The 15,406-nt window shown below is 37.1% G+C and overlaps 1 protein-coding gene across 8 annotated transcripts in view; it reads left to right on the forward strand.

Moving 5' to 3' along the window:
• LOC106871947 (nuclear distribution protein nudE homolog 1) overlaps positions 1 to 15,406 on the forward strand; it is an 87,449-nt gene that overhangs the window by 48,098 nt on the left and 23,945 nt on the right. For all 8 annotated transcript variants that reach the window (XR_016242820.1, XM_089356185.1, XM_089356184.1 and 5 more), the window contains exons 3-6: positions 2,311 to 2,459; positions 6,846 to 6,891; positions 9,527 to 9,617; positions 11,396 to 11,626. Coding sequence is in view for 7 of the 8 variants with exons in the window: in XM_089356185.1 (XP_089212311.1) it covers positions 2,311 to 2,459; positions 6,846 to 6,891; positions 9,527 to 9,617; positions 11,396 to 11,626 (517 nt within the window). In the remaining variant the exon portion in view is untranslated. The remainder of the gene's footprint in view (positions 1 to 2,310; positions 2,460 to 6,845; positions 6,892 to 9,526; positions 9,618 to 11,395; positions 11,627 to 15,406) is intronic.

Raw genomic sequence — 15,406 nt, forward strand, 5'->3', positions numbered from 1 at the left:
TAAGAAAGGCACCTGGCTGTAGAAACTCTTGCCCTCAGCATATTATCTCTGTTGTGCAATATAAAGTTTACATTTCCTTGCACGTGCACTCACACACCTTCACGTGTGCATGCACACACACACACTCACATTCACAAGCTCAAATGCACATGCTCACTTTTGCATGCAGGCACAGTGCACACGCAGGCACACACATATGCACACACTCACGCAATGTACGCACTCACATGCGCACTTACACTCACATGCGCACTTACACTCACATGCGCACTTACACTCACATGCGCACTTACACTCACATGCGCACTTACACTCACATGCGCACTTACACTCACATGCCCACTTACACTCACATGCCCACTTACACTCACATGCCCACTTACACTCACATGCCCACTTACACTCACATGTTCACACACTCTCACTCTTCCACGCACTCACGCACATGCACACAATCACAGACACACTCACATGCGCACAAGCGGCTATATCATCATCTTTATTGATTTAGCATCCATTTACTCAGGCTGGTAAAGCTTGGAAGGTAGTTTGCAATATAGCACCGATAAGGTACAACCCCCTATCTTGAAGACGTCTTTCCTTAGCCTTTTTTTCCAACCCCCTACTGACAGCACACTGTTTTAACTTGGTGTTCATTAATGCACAGCATACATGCATGCTAGGATGCAATTTTTTTAATAGGTGTACTTCCTTACTAATAGCTTTTTCTCATTACTGATATTTCTTTGGGTGTCTCCAGAAATACATGATTTTGCTTCCTTACAAATGAGGAATGTAGCTTTTTCAGGATGCATTAGACAAGTTCCTATGAATTGATGTTGTTGGTAGTAGTAGTAATAGTAGTGCTAATTTATGATGACTACACCTAGATTATTTTGTTAGCGCTTAGCTCTATAAAACATTTAGCCAGAGAGGGGGAGAGAGAGAGAGAGGGAGACCTAGCAAAAATCCATATTAAATGTTTGTTTAATGACTCACTTGCATCAGATAGTTACTGGAGAATGTCTCTTTATGACTAGGCATTGATGAGTTAGTTGCTTGCTAGCCTTTTCAATATCAATCTTCCTGAGATTACCTATTTGTTGTTTGTTTTAAAATGTTCATATGTAATTTCAACCTTCCGTCATAATTATTGATGAAGGCAGGCGTGTGGCTCAGTGGCTAGGATGTTTCACTCTTCAGTGACACGGGCACACAACCTGGGTAGCTGACTCTGTGTTCTAGGGCTACAGACATTGATGCCCAGGGGTTGTTGATGATGATCATAATTTTATGCTGGAACCTCTTGTGTTCCAATCATTATCTTAATTAAAATGTTACTTTTGTAAATCCTACCATGCTTTTGATTATTTTCAAAATTAATTGAAACGTCAGTAATGTATTTCATTAGAAATAAATTAATGGAAAGATTTGTCGAAATTTTGCAACAAAATACAAAGTGATTAAAATTAATATTTCTCCATTTGACTTTCATGTTCAGTTTAAAAGGCCTTATTAGCGAGCAAAATCTATTTTCATCCTTCAGTCCTTTTGTATTCCATGGATGAAAAGCAGCTTAATTAATTCTAAGTACAAAAATATGATTAATAATTGTCATTATTATGATATAAAGAAAAGAAAAATTTTTGACATTTGTATTGATAGACAAATAAATAACATTGTTAATTAGTTTGTATTATCTTTGTTTACTAATGAAACAGTAAAATCTCATTATTTGGTTCTAGAATAATTAAAATAACCAAATACACAAGCAACTTGCGTTGGTTAAAAAGTTTGCTTTCCAACTACAGGGTTTCAGGTTCACTTTCACAATGTCTTCTACTTTAGCCCCAAGTTGAGCATAGTGTTGTACGCGGATTTGGTTTATGGGAACTGAAAGAAGCTCGACATAAATGTGTTTGTGTCTCCTTGTCTTGCCATTGTGTGATAGTGATGAATGGGTGTCACCATTATACAAGTGGTTGTTTGTTTCCAGTCTTCTATGAAAATATGTTGGGGCATTATGGAAATAATGCCTTGCTTAGAAACTAGTGAAGGTTGGTGATAGGAAGGGCATCTGGCTGTAGAAAAAACCTGCCTCAGTGAATTCTGTCTGACCCATGCAAGCATGGTGAAGTAGGGGTTGAAACATTGATGATGAAATGCATATAGTGTATTTTTTTTTTTTTTAAAGATTGGAAACAATCATTTACTAAAACGAAAGAGAAAACTTATTTCAAATTTTATTCCTTAACTCTTCTTTTTTATTTCTTCTGCAACTCTTTATTTTATTTTTTTTTTATTCTGCAGCGTAAATTAGAGTCCTTGCAAACTGCACGTCACTACGAGGTATCGAAACTACAAACAGATCTTTGTGAAGTTACGGCTTGGAAGGAAGAACACCAGAAATACATAATTCGGATAGAGCAACTTAATGATGATTTGGAAAGACAGAACAGGTAGGTTTTGTATTATACTCTGTGTGTGTGTGCACAAATGCATGGATACAGAGTTCACTTCGTAACCACCATATGTTGTAGGATCTATCCTATTGTGTGGCACCTTGAGCAAGTTTCTTCTGTTATAGCTTTGTGCTGACCAGTGCCTTGTGAGTGAAATTGGCCGAGAGAAACTGCATAAAAGCCCGATGTGTGTGTGTGTGTGTGTGGGTAGTTGCATGAATGTTTACATTCCACAAATGTTCTGCGCTTTTGACTTGTGAAAAGCAGTTGAATAAACTCTTTATGTGCAAAATAGTGAGTGGTTGAATTTTTGTTTCCTTGATGGTCATGGCATAGCTGGAATGACATTTCCAATCCATGTACTGCTTGTCAGTCAACATAGACATAACTTTTGCTTTGTTTCTTAAGGTATTACTATCACACTTTCTTCTTGAATGCCATGAAGGACATTGTTTCCAAGCATACTCTTGGACTTGGATGCAAATGAAACATCTATTTGCAGCATTGCTAAAAAATTTGGGAACTGGACATGCTCTTAAGAGATAGCAAATGATTGCCAATGTTAAATGCATAATGGCACATAAAACTGTGGAGGCCCTGGGAAGGACATTGCAAGACTTGGGTTGACAATAGATGTCAAATGAGAGGAGTTGCAGTGGGATTGTGAGATCCTTCTAGTATTCTCCAAAGGCCAATTAAATCTGCAGTGGCTTTAAATCCTCATCACTTAGAACTGAAGTTAAAAATCTTCAAACTGTCAAAAAAACACTTAAGTCAATCTTTTTAGGAAGCAGCAGTCTTTTTTTTTGTTTAGATTTTTGTCAGAAATTTGTTAAAAGTTAGGGAGTGGAGAGTTCATTCTGACTGTCATGGCTCCATCAATCCAACTCCTGTAAGTGCAGTGATTGAGACAGAAAACAAATTGATATGGAAGGTGTTCCTCAACTGGCGTGTCTGTTGCCTGATCTGAATGAGTGCATCAAGAGAGGATGCAGTCTACCCAAAATTCCACTCATATCAACAGACTTTGAAAATATCACTTTGCAGAACACATAAACATTGTCAATCAATAAATTTCAAGGGCATACATTGACATTTGCTGGACTGCATCTTGACGATTACTGCTTTCCTAGTTGCTTATTTTAAGTAGGCTGCTCAAGAGTTGGAGACCATAATCTGTTTGTGCTTGTTGGTAAATTGTAAAAAAAAATGCATTGTATATTCTGAGGAGCTGACATGACAATGTTTTGAGGTCTCAACACTATGATGGGGTACATGTCTAGTAACATTTACGCTGGGACTCTTCATCACAATATGAGCATGGCTGTTGCCAGTACCGCCTGATGATCACAATATGTCTTGAAATTTTAGTGTTTGGATGTGTGGATTTCCTCTGAATGCTGTTTTCTGCAGCACATAAGAATGATTTTATTTTTATGAACTGATTTACTTTTCTTTACTTGTATTTCTACTTGGTGAGAGAATCCCATTGTTGACAGCAGGGGTGATAACTCTGAACTTTTTCCACCATATTCTTATTCTGATACCTATATTTTCAGAATACCCCTCCTTCATAGCTGATTAGGTAATTGTTGTTGGCACTCGTCGCTTACAACGTCGAGGGTTCCAGTTGATCCAATCAACGGAACAGCCTGCTCGTGAAATTAATGTGCAAGTGGTTGAGCCCTCCACAGACACATGTACCCTTAACGTAGTTCTTGGGGATATCCAGCGTGATACAGTGAGACAAGGCTGGCCCTTTGAAATACAGGTACAACAGAAACAGGAAGAAAGAGTGAGAGAAAGTTGTGGTGAAAGAGTACAGCAGGGTTCGTCACCATCCCCTGCCGGAGCCTCGTGGAGCTTTAGGTGTTTTCGCTCAATAAACACTTACAACGCCCGGTCTGGGAATCGAAACCGCGATCCTATGACCGTGAGTCCGCTGCCTTAACCACTGGGCCATTGCGCCTCCACTGATCAGGTAATATGTTACAGAGAAAAGAAAATGCTAAATCAGATCTAAATAATTTGCTTCATTTAGATGATGAGATTCTAAACTGCTTCAAATCCTATATATTTACTATTCAAAGTACAGAATTGGATGAATAATTAAATTATAGTTGGCCAACCTATATCTTTGGGCTAGACAGGCTGAGATCAGTAGCATGTCTTATTGACACAATGTCCAGCACTCATGAAATACCCATGTGCTGTGTATTTAACAAAATTGACCTGCTTTCAGTTGGCTATATCTCTTTCCATCTACATCCACTTTCAATAACTTTCTCTGCTTTAAACCTCCTTTAATTTTTTGGCTTAGTGGTCACTGAGATCAAGATAATTCTTAGTTGACACTTAATTTCCCCACAACCATTATCACGACTGGTAACCACTCCTCACTCATATTTCTGGAGTAAATATTATCTTTTCCAACTTACTACATCATGTAAAATTTTGAGTTAATCATAGATTATCCTGTTCTGATTAGCCATTGCTTATAAATCTGCTGATAGTTAATAATTATATTAGTCAGCTGTGTTTGTGTTTCATTTGTAGGTGAGTAGGTTTTAATCTTGGTTAATCCAACACAAATGTCTATTTACTAGCTTATTTCTAATTGAGTTCATTAACATACACGTGTATGTGTGTATGCATGCATCTAGCTATCCTTTCGTACAAATGTACCTTGCTCTTGATCAAAGAAAAATTGTATATTGTGAACCTAAACCATTGTTTACTATAATATTAGGTTGGCAACTAAGTTCACGCGGTTTTTTTTAAAATTTAAATTTTTTAAAAGGTTTAATAAAAAATAACAACTAATTAATCAATAATGTATTCACCCTTGTTGTTTACAACTTCTTCTCAACGTTCAACAAGATTTTCAATACCTTGTTGGTAGAAATCACCCGATTTCGACTCAGAAAATTGATCCAGCCAAGCTCTCAATTCTGCATCAGTATTGAATGAAACTCCGCGCATAACATTTGAAAGAGATCGAAAGAGGGGGAAATCCGTTAGTGCCAAATCAGGAGAGTACGGCAGGTGTGGCAGCACTTCCCAGCCATGCGTTTAAATGGCTTCCTTGGTCATATTGGCGATATGAGGGTGGGCGTTGTTGTGCAGCAGAAGAACAACTCCATGCTGACGATTAGGTCTTTTCTCTTGAATAGCCATGTTGAGTTGTTCCATCTGTTGAACATAGAGTTCCTTGTTGACTGTTTGGTTCCGATCAAGCAATTTGTGATGGATGATCCCTTCCCAGTCCCATCATATGCACAACATTGTTTTACGCGGATGATGATCTTGTTTCACGCATGGTGTCGCTTGTTTACCGGGGCTAAGCCTTTCCTTACGCTGTTTCATATTGATGTACAGGCACCATTTTTCGTCGCCAGAAACGATTCGGTAAAGAAATCATTGCTTGTGTCCATGAGTTGAGCGGTAACGAGCAAGCAAACCAGCGGAGATTGTGGCTCGTTGATTTTTGTTGTTGTCACTTAAAGCATGCGGAGCCCATGCTCCATACTTCTGAACCTTTCCCATCGAGTGAAGATGCTTCTCTATATCAGTGTGGGAGCATTCCATTTTCTCTGCCAGTTCCCTTGTCGTCTGACAAGAATTTCCGTGCAAAAGTTGATTTAATTGCTCTTCATCGAACTCAACTTGACGGCCAGAATGAGGTGCGTCATGGAGGTCAGAATTTCCATTTTTGAACTTGGCATACCAGTCACGAGCGGTTCTTTCAGCTATGGTACCCTCTTGGTACACATCACAAATGTTGTGAGCAAATTTTGCAGCCTTGGAACCTTGATTAAAAGCAAAAGGAATGTGTTGAAAATGCTCGTTTGTTTTAACTTGACATTCCATTTTAATGATCTGAAAATAAACAAAAATTAACTTAGAAAAAAAAATCAAAAAAACAAAATAGATCCCCAAATGATTCAAAAATAGAATTCTCGAAAAAAAATAGATTCCAAAATTTAAAAAAAACTGCAGGAACTTAGTTACCAACCCCAATATATTGCAAACATTCCTAAATGTTATTAGATAGAAACATGGCTGTGTGAAAAACTTTGCTTGACTACCCCATGGTTTTGGGTTAGGTCCCAGGACCCGGTGAGTAAAATTTGTAGATGAAAACTGTATTGAAGCACTCTTCAATGTGTGTGTGAGTGAATATTGTATACATTCATACACACAGATGACTAATATATAATATATATGTAATTGACGATGACTTCCTATATAATACTTTTATTCCAGGAAGTAACAAAGTGTCTAACTTTCATGAATAACTTTTTTACTTTTTGAACTTCTGATCACTTCGTTACCTGTGTTTGTTTATTTGACTGCAACTTTTTTTGTTTTGTTTGTTTACAGAATTGCTGCATTGTCATTGACAGATTTTGAAAAGAATCTCAACATGGTAAGTTTTCAGTTTTCATTCTTTTGGTTAATGTGTGAACATGTAAGGAATATATGTTGTCACATCATGGGAGGATCACCTATGCCAATAATAAATGCACACACACACAGGTTCAGTTTCACTTCTTTGCTATTTATTTGTCAATTGTTTTAACTTTTTAAGCAGTTAACTAATTGATTGATTGATTAATTGTTTGGTCTATCAATCAGTTAGATTTGTCAAAGTCCTTTTGTTGCTATTCACAACCTCCATCAGTGACATGCTCTCTCTCTACTCCTGGTCTGTTTGTGAGACCAACAGGACTTTGACAAAACCCAGCTGATTGATTGACCAAACATTCAAGCGAAGTGAAATAAAACCAGTGTGTGTGTGTGTGTTTATTATTGGCATAACAAACCTCTTGAGATACAACAAAGTATGCTTCCAAATGCAAGTTTACATCAAGAATCTTGTAAACCAAATACAAAAGTGAAAGAGGTTTCATTAGGAATTATTCCATCTTGGTATAGTTTATGGTAATTATGGAAAATTGAAATTTTTAAGAATTACTGAAGCAGATTTTTAATAGTTACAAGCCTCTCCATGTAACCATGAAGTCAGAAAGATGATTTGGTTACTTGCATTGTTAAAAATGGAGCGACTGGATTTTGGCCAGTTGTCTGCTGCCATAAATATTCTTCCACCTATAACTCTAAAAAATTGAAGAGGCATTGGCACATGACGTTTGTTCATGTATCACTTGAAATTTTGAGTTCTTTTTTTTTTTTTTTACTTGCTTTAGTCATTGGACTGTGGCCATGCTGGAGTGTCACCTTGAAAGTTTTAGTTGAAGAAATCAGCTCCAGTACCTATTTTTTTTAAAGTCTGGCACTTACTGTATTGAACTCTTTTGCTGAACTGTTAAGTTACAGGGACCTAAACAAACCAACACAGAGACACTCATGTGTGTATATATATATATATATATATATATATATATATATATATATATTTTATATATATATATATATATATATATATATATATATATATATATATATTTTATATATATATATATATATATATATATGTGTATGTGTGTGTATACTGTGGTTTATTTCTTTAATGAAAAACCCTTGAAGCCGATGCCTCAGTATGGCTGCAGTCTAATTTCATGAAACAAAAGCTGAAAGATAGATCCAAATTTGGCTGTTAAAGTGCTTTTATAACATTAATCCTTCTCTCCTGGAGTTTGTTGTTAATATAGCTCTCAGGTCAGCTATGTCTAAACAGATGCAGGACTCAACACCTCCCAGAGTCAAACAGTCAAGCCATAATAATGCAGATATGGTGTCTGGTTTGTCACCTGTAACTGAACTTGAGTCTTTGTTTGGATATACTGGAATACAGACTGAAAAAATGGTATGAGCTAGGTGTCGAGAGATAGACAGATAGATAAATAGAGAGGGAGGAAGACTAAAATTAGATGGGAAAAAGTGAGCGGTGGGTGAATAAGATCTCATGGTGCTTCACCTCGTAGATAAGATAACACAAAATTTTACTGTATTACAGGATTATTTGTGAAGGCACATGACCTAGTGCATAACATGTTGCACTCACAAATGTAAGATTATGGTTTCAGTACCCAGTCTAAGTAGCATGTTGTATTCTTGAAGAAAATGCTTCATTTCATGTTGCTCCAGTCGACCTTCATCATCATCATCATCATCATCATCCTTTAACATCTGTTTTCCATGCTGGCATGGGTTGGGCTGTTTGACCAGAACTGGTAAGCCTGGTGAGCTGTACAAGGTTCTAGTCTGATTTGGCTTGGTTTCTGCAGCTGGATACCCTTCCTAATGCCAGCCACTTTACAGTGTGTGCTGGGTACTTTTAATGTGGCACTGGCACAGCACTCCTGCAGGTCAGTCTTCTTTACCAGGGGATGTGGCCATAACACTTCAGCTGTAATTGAGTTCTAGCAACAGCTGGGAAGTTAACTGTGTGATGGACTGGTGTCCTGTTCAGAGGGTTATCTCAGTCACTTATACACCATAGAATCCCAGTTAGTCTCCCACTATGAGACCTTGGGCTCATGACAGACTTTACAGCATTAATTCGGGTGCTGGTGCCCTGTAAATAGCACTCAGTCCACTCTGTAAGGTGGTTGGCATTAGGAAGGGCATCCGACTGCAAAAAACATGACAGTGAAGCTTGGTGCAGTCTTCTAGCTTGCTAGCTCCTATTAAACCATCCAACCCATGCCAGCATGGAAAATAGACATTAAATGATGATGATAGTAATGATTTTAATTGTTGCTATAATCTCTTTGTTCTAAAATTTAAGCTTTAGAATATTCATTGAAAGGTAGTGGGTTTTTTTTTTTTGTTTTTTATATAAACAAGGATTGGTTGGCACACACCAAAATAATTAATGTTTTTTCTAGCTGCTATTCTTTAGTCTAGTGTAGACTGGGTCCAGTAATTCAGGGCAACAGTAGTACAACATAATATTTAGTCTGCTTCCTTTTGAGTAATTGGTCAATACTGAGTGTTTTCAGTCATCCTGACTCATCAGCTGTGATTTTGATGATGGAAATATATATATATATTTGAGTGTTTTATATGTTATATACTAAAATGTTCTTTGTCTGAAGGCTTTGGAGAGAAATGTTTTCCTAGAGAATGAACTCGATGGCAAAGAAATTCTCAGAGAATCTATTCAGAGATTAAAAGATGAAGCAAGAGGTAAAGATATTTTGCTGTTGTTGTTGTTACTACTACTACTACTACCCACTACTACTACTACTACTAGTACTACCACCACCACCACTACCACCACCACCACCACCACCACTACTACCACTACTACTACTACTACTACTACTACTACTACCACTACTACTACCACCACCACTACCACTACTACTACTATTACTACCACCACCACCACCACCACCACTACTACTTCAAACTGCCTGGTCATAAACATTTACTGTGTCTTGCATACATGTCTCTAATAAAAGTCATAATTAAGGCATTCTGAGAAAATAGCATATTTAAAAATTTTGTGTTTGTCAATTAGAAGAGTTGCAGTTCTTTTCTGCAGTTTGCAGACAAATATTTTTGTCAAAAATGTCGGCAAGTATCAGCAACTAATCAACCAGATACCAGTGAACCTGAGCAACACAACCACAAATTTTACTGTGGCAGCTGGCTGCAGCAGCACCTACAGGAAAGCTACTTCTTTGCAAGAGCTGCACTTAGAAAAGTGCCTAAGGTTTGGAAAGTGGTCAAAATGAACTTGAGGATGTGTTCAAAAAGAGGACAGAAAAGTAATCTTAACTGTGTCCCTGGAGGTAATGGGAAATGCTGAGCATTGCAACAATAAGATATTGTTGCATAGGTATGGAAAGTTATTGTAAAAAAAGACCTATATATGCCCAATTATTTGAAGGCAACATGGAAAAATTTACCTTTGTCAATTGTGAGCTATTCCATCTCCCTGGTTAAAAGTGAGACATTTTATCCTCATTCCATCTTATATGGGTTGCTGGATGACAAAGATGAGGGCTGTAGATGTGCAGTCAGAAACAAATGCCCAACCTGATTGAGCTAGCAAATGACACTTAGGTGAATAGAGAAAGCTCACATGCCACACATGTGCTGCTAGAAACCACATAAGACCATTCAGACACATTGAAGGGCAAAATCGACTTCAGCAGCAGCAACTACATTACTAACAATAGCAGCCGACATCTTGGAAACAATTGAATCTGTCACTGCAAAAAAAAAAAAAAAAAAAAGTAAACTCTCAGCATCCATTTCTCTCCAGCATAAATTCATGATCTGTACAATCTATCTAGTTAGGATGCATAAACAAGCATCAGGTTACTAAACCTGAATGCATTATTCCTACTGCATAAATCCTATTAGATTAGTGGCATTTGATGTTGGTGATCATTGACAAAGTAAAAATAATTAGCAAAGAAGTTACGATGCAAAAAGAAAAAAATTACAGAGGTGGCTTCACCTTGAAATGAACTGAAATGAAACTATCTCTGAAATGTTGGTCAATGGGGTGAACATAGGCATCATCTTCATTGTATATTACCAACTGAGCATCATATCTTGCTCTGGTTTTTATCTGGTCAAACTGGAGCATCTACTCTTTTGCCATTTGTTGGAAAAATACCCTTCTCTTGTCAGATGGACTCTTTGTGGCCAACATTGTCTTTGTAGAGAGCTCTGTAGGCCATAGTTGATGATATATAGACAAATGTCGAGTTTGCAGTGTCTGCAGAAATTCCTGGTCAGTGAGCAAGAGTGGATTATATGGCAGAGGTGGGTCAGTGATCTAAATGGAAAACTATTTATGTTGTGCTTCTTCTCATGTTCTGAGTTCAAATGTTATTTATGAGAGATTAATTAAATCAACAATGTAGCTTTTCTCTATAAATTTGTCTCTTTATACCATGAGTAGAGATCAGTATCTATATAGATATAAAAAATTTTTTTTTTAATAGATTTACGAAATGAATTGAAAGTAAAAGGCATGAAATTTGGGACGGATATCCCTGAACATTCATCAACACCTGACCTCCCTAGTAGCAGTGGCGTAGAATGTGCATCAGTCACCTCAACACCCCCTTCTTCTTCAGAAAATAGTCGGACACCTTCAGCAATGTCTGACAACAGTGCAAATCCAAACAGTGCAGAAAACTCATCAACTACATCTACAGCAACAACAAACAAAGGTAAGGATCAATTCATATTTTTTTCCAAATCCTTTTCACACATGGACACAAATCAGCCTTGCATCTGGCCACTATTGGTTTGAGAAGTGCTGACATGCCATGTCTAATGTTTCTTCTGCTAAATACAGTCCTCTGAATCCATGTTATCCTACTTCTGTTATAGTTGTTGTTGCTAACATTATCTTGGTTCATATCTTGTCAGGGTTAACGTTACCTTCCACCTTGTTTGGAGTTGGTGCTGGTACTCCTGTCTAACTTTCTCCTGTTCTAGCATCCCGTCTGCTAAATGCAGTCATCTTAAGTTACTCTGTTGTTGGTGTTGATTACATTCCGAGTTCATCTCCTGCTAGATTTAGTTCATTTTGACTTTCATCTCGTCTAAGCTTGATAAAATACGGACTTGTCATCCAATACTGGAGTCGATTCAATTGACTGTACCATTCCTTCTACAAATGGAGCCTTGTGCTACAAGTGACATGAAAAAAAAAAATTGATGGTTGCTAAGGTGGTGAGCTGGCAGAATCCTTAGCATGCTGGACAAAATGCTTAGCAGCATTTCATCCGTTTTTACTTTCTGAGTTCAAATTCCAGTGAGGTCAACTTTGCTTTTCATCCTTTTAGGGGTGATGAAATAAGTACCAGTTGAGCACTGGAGTTGTTGTAATCAACTATTTTCTTCTCCCCCCAATTTTCAGGTCTTGTACCCATAGCAGAAAGGAATATTATAGTTGTTCTTTTTAAAACATTTACTATTATTGATTTTAATTGTTATCAAACTGTTAGTTTTGGTTGATTAATTCATTCAGATTATTTTTGGTCTCCCTTTTCTGAAGGTAGTAGAAGTGATTTTGATTCATAAGTTCTGGTTGTTAATTCAAGTTCTTAAGACTTTCAAAAAAAAATTTAATATTGTCTAACTTCAAAACTTCTCTCTTAAAAAATTCTCTTCTACTGCTAGATATTTAAAAAATTGTGCTCGCCTCTATGAAGTAAGCTTCGACTCTGTCTTTAGCCATCCATACTGAAGCAATGTTCTAATTGAGATGTTGTTTACAAAAGAAGTTTTAAACTGATGACAATACTATGATAGATTTAGCATCTTAGCTTCACAAACTCTGTGATTTTAAGTTTTAATATGTCAGTTTTATATTTCACTTTTTTTAAAGAGAAGGTTACCAGTTCATTTATGTTCATGCTGTGATATTCGTCTAAACTAAAGCACAAAGTTATACTTATATGTAGCTTTTTCTCATTTTAGTCCAGAGTAAAGAGATTGAAATAATGTGCTTTGGCACATGTAGGGGAAATTTGTAGCAAGAAGAGATTTTCAGGCAGTTAGAATGAAGTGTTTAATACAAGGTTTTGCAGGTGTAGTACTGTAGGGATGAAGAGAAGCAAGTGAATCTGGTGGGTTTGTGTGGGGTTGAACCCTTAGCTTGTTAGTTCATTGGAGCAAGAATTGCTGCAGTGTTGTTAGAAGAGACAGGGAGGAGAGAGAGAGCATGTTAGTGTAGTTGGTGTGTTGGGTGAAGCTTCAATAAAGCAATGACTTGGTCTTTGGATAGTTTGTTGAAATGAAAATTGTCTTTTAATGCTCTCATATCACGTAGAGGTCACAATCTTCTTCAAAATATTTCTTTTGGATGTTGTGAACTCTCACTCTCTAGTATGTGTTTAGAAAGTTATTTGATTTTATTAATTGTAGCTCTGCTGAAGCAGCCAGCTCATGGCTGTTTAAACTATTTCATAACTCCTAAATTAGTTGTTATTGCCTGCAGTGTGTTCACTCCTTTGTACTCCCCCCCCTCCTATCCCTTTTGTTGTTTTACTTTTGAAGTTGAGGACTTTACTAACAATTATTATAGCTTTATTTGTGTATTATTTTTTTATGCATGTTATTTTTTTTTGCTGTGCTTTCTCTGAAATATGATGTAAATATTCTATTTGCTAATTTCTGGTTGTCATTCTCATTTTCATTACAATAATTTTTTTTTTCTTAAGTCTCCCTACCCCATGACTGTTTATATTGGTGTTTTATGTTTGGGAAGGCTAACCACTTTGTTTCTTCACATCTTTGATGGGAAAGAACTTGAGAGAAGAGTGACTGTGTAATTATACACCACCAGCAAAATAAAATAACTTCTGAGAAAGCTTCTTTGTGGAAAGCTTCTTTCTTGAACCTTTCACCCTTGTTGTGATTTTGTTCAGAGAATTGTATTTCTCTTAATTCATCAGTTGTTAGGGCATAGCAGTTTATAGTTTTATCTTTCAGTATTCAGTCCTGATACATTTTTTAAAGATATACCATGGTTTAGTCATACGACTGAATTCACAGAAAATTTGGTCTTGTCTGGAATTTTATGGAATATCCTCCTCCTGCTGATGGAAACCAATGTTACGATAAAGTTGTAAATTCTTCTTCATTAGTAGAATTATATATGAAACTTTAATAAAGAGAGAATTAATGCAATAAAAGGTATTTGAGGTAGTGTGTGTGTGTGTGTGTGTGTGTGGCTTTCAATGTTCTTTTGCTAGTTATGTCCTAATCTTTGGTTTCATCTCGTTACCAAGAGACTCAATTAGCAAGAGATAATTTTACTTTTAAAATTCCTTTCCATTCTGGGAAGTGAAGTGTGTGTTAATGCTGTCATATGGGGAAAACAGCCTGCATTTTGTTTTTGCACCTCTTCCTCCACTCTATTTAATTTTGTTTTTGTATGTCTTGGGCAAATATTTAGCATTTCAAGAAAGGATCTTGTGACTCACATGTTCTGTGCTTGGGCAGCAGTTTTTGAAACTTATGCTTTCTTAGAAATGATGTAGTAGTGATAAAGAGTTTACAGATCCTCGTATGTTATTGTACTGGTGGAGAATTATGTATGCATATATACACGTACAAGGTGAAGGTGTGGCTGTATCGTTAAGCTTACTTCTCAACCCTGCAGTCTTTGCTTTAATCCCATTGTATGATACCAAGGGTAGGTGTCTTCTAGTATAGCTCCAGGCCAAACAATGCTTTGTGATAGAAACTTGGTTGACGGAAACTGAAATGTGTGTGTACATATATATATATATATATATATATATATATATATATGGGAGTACTCTGTCGTTTATGACGATGAGGGTCCCAGTTGATACGATCAACGGAACAGCCTGCTTCATGAAATTAACGTGTAAGTGGCTGAGCACTCCACAGACATGTGTACCCTTCTCATAGCTCTCAGGGAGATTCAGCGTGACACAGTGTGACAAGGCTGGCTCTTTGAAATACAGGTACTATTAATTTTTGCCAGCTGAGTGGACTGGAGCAACATAAAATAAAGTGTCTTGCTCAAGGACACAACGCGTCACTGGGAATTGAACTCATGATTTTAGGATTGCGATCCGAATGCCTTAACCACTAAGCCACGTGCCTGTGTGTGTGTGTGTGTGTGTGTGTGTGTGTATATATATATATATATACGCACACATAAACACCTCCACCCACACACACAGGTGCATCTACACACCTGTGCGTTTACCTTAGACATTATGTTATGGTTGTAAATGAGCATCACTGTTATGTATGTGAGGTTGTTTGTTTCCTGTCTTTCATAGCTATGGGGAAAATACCTTGCTTCGAAACAGGTGGAGATTGATGACAGGAAGGGCATCTGGCTGTGGAAAATGTACCTCAACAAAATCCATCTGGAAGTGTGAGCATATCCACACATGCTATATGTGGAGAGAGAGAGAGGGAAAACGGAGGTGCAGTTCCCCTGGAAAGTGATTGGATCT

This window comes from Octopus bimaculoides, chromosome 8, assembly GCF_046866305.1.
Source record: "Octopus bimaculoides isolate indiv1 chromosome 8, ASM4686630v1, whole genome shotgun sequence".
In the NCBI taxonomy this organism is placed as follows: domain Eukaryota; kingdom Metazoa; phylum Mollusca; class Cephalopoda; order Octopoda; family Octopodidae; genus Octopus; species Octopus bimaculoides.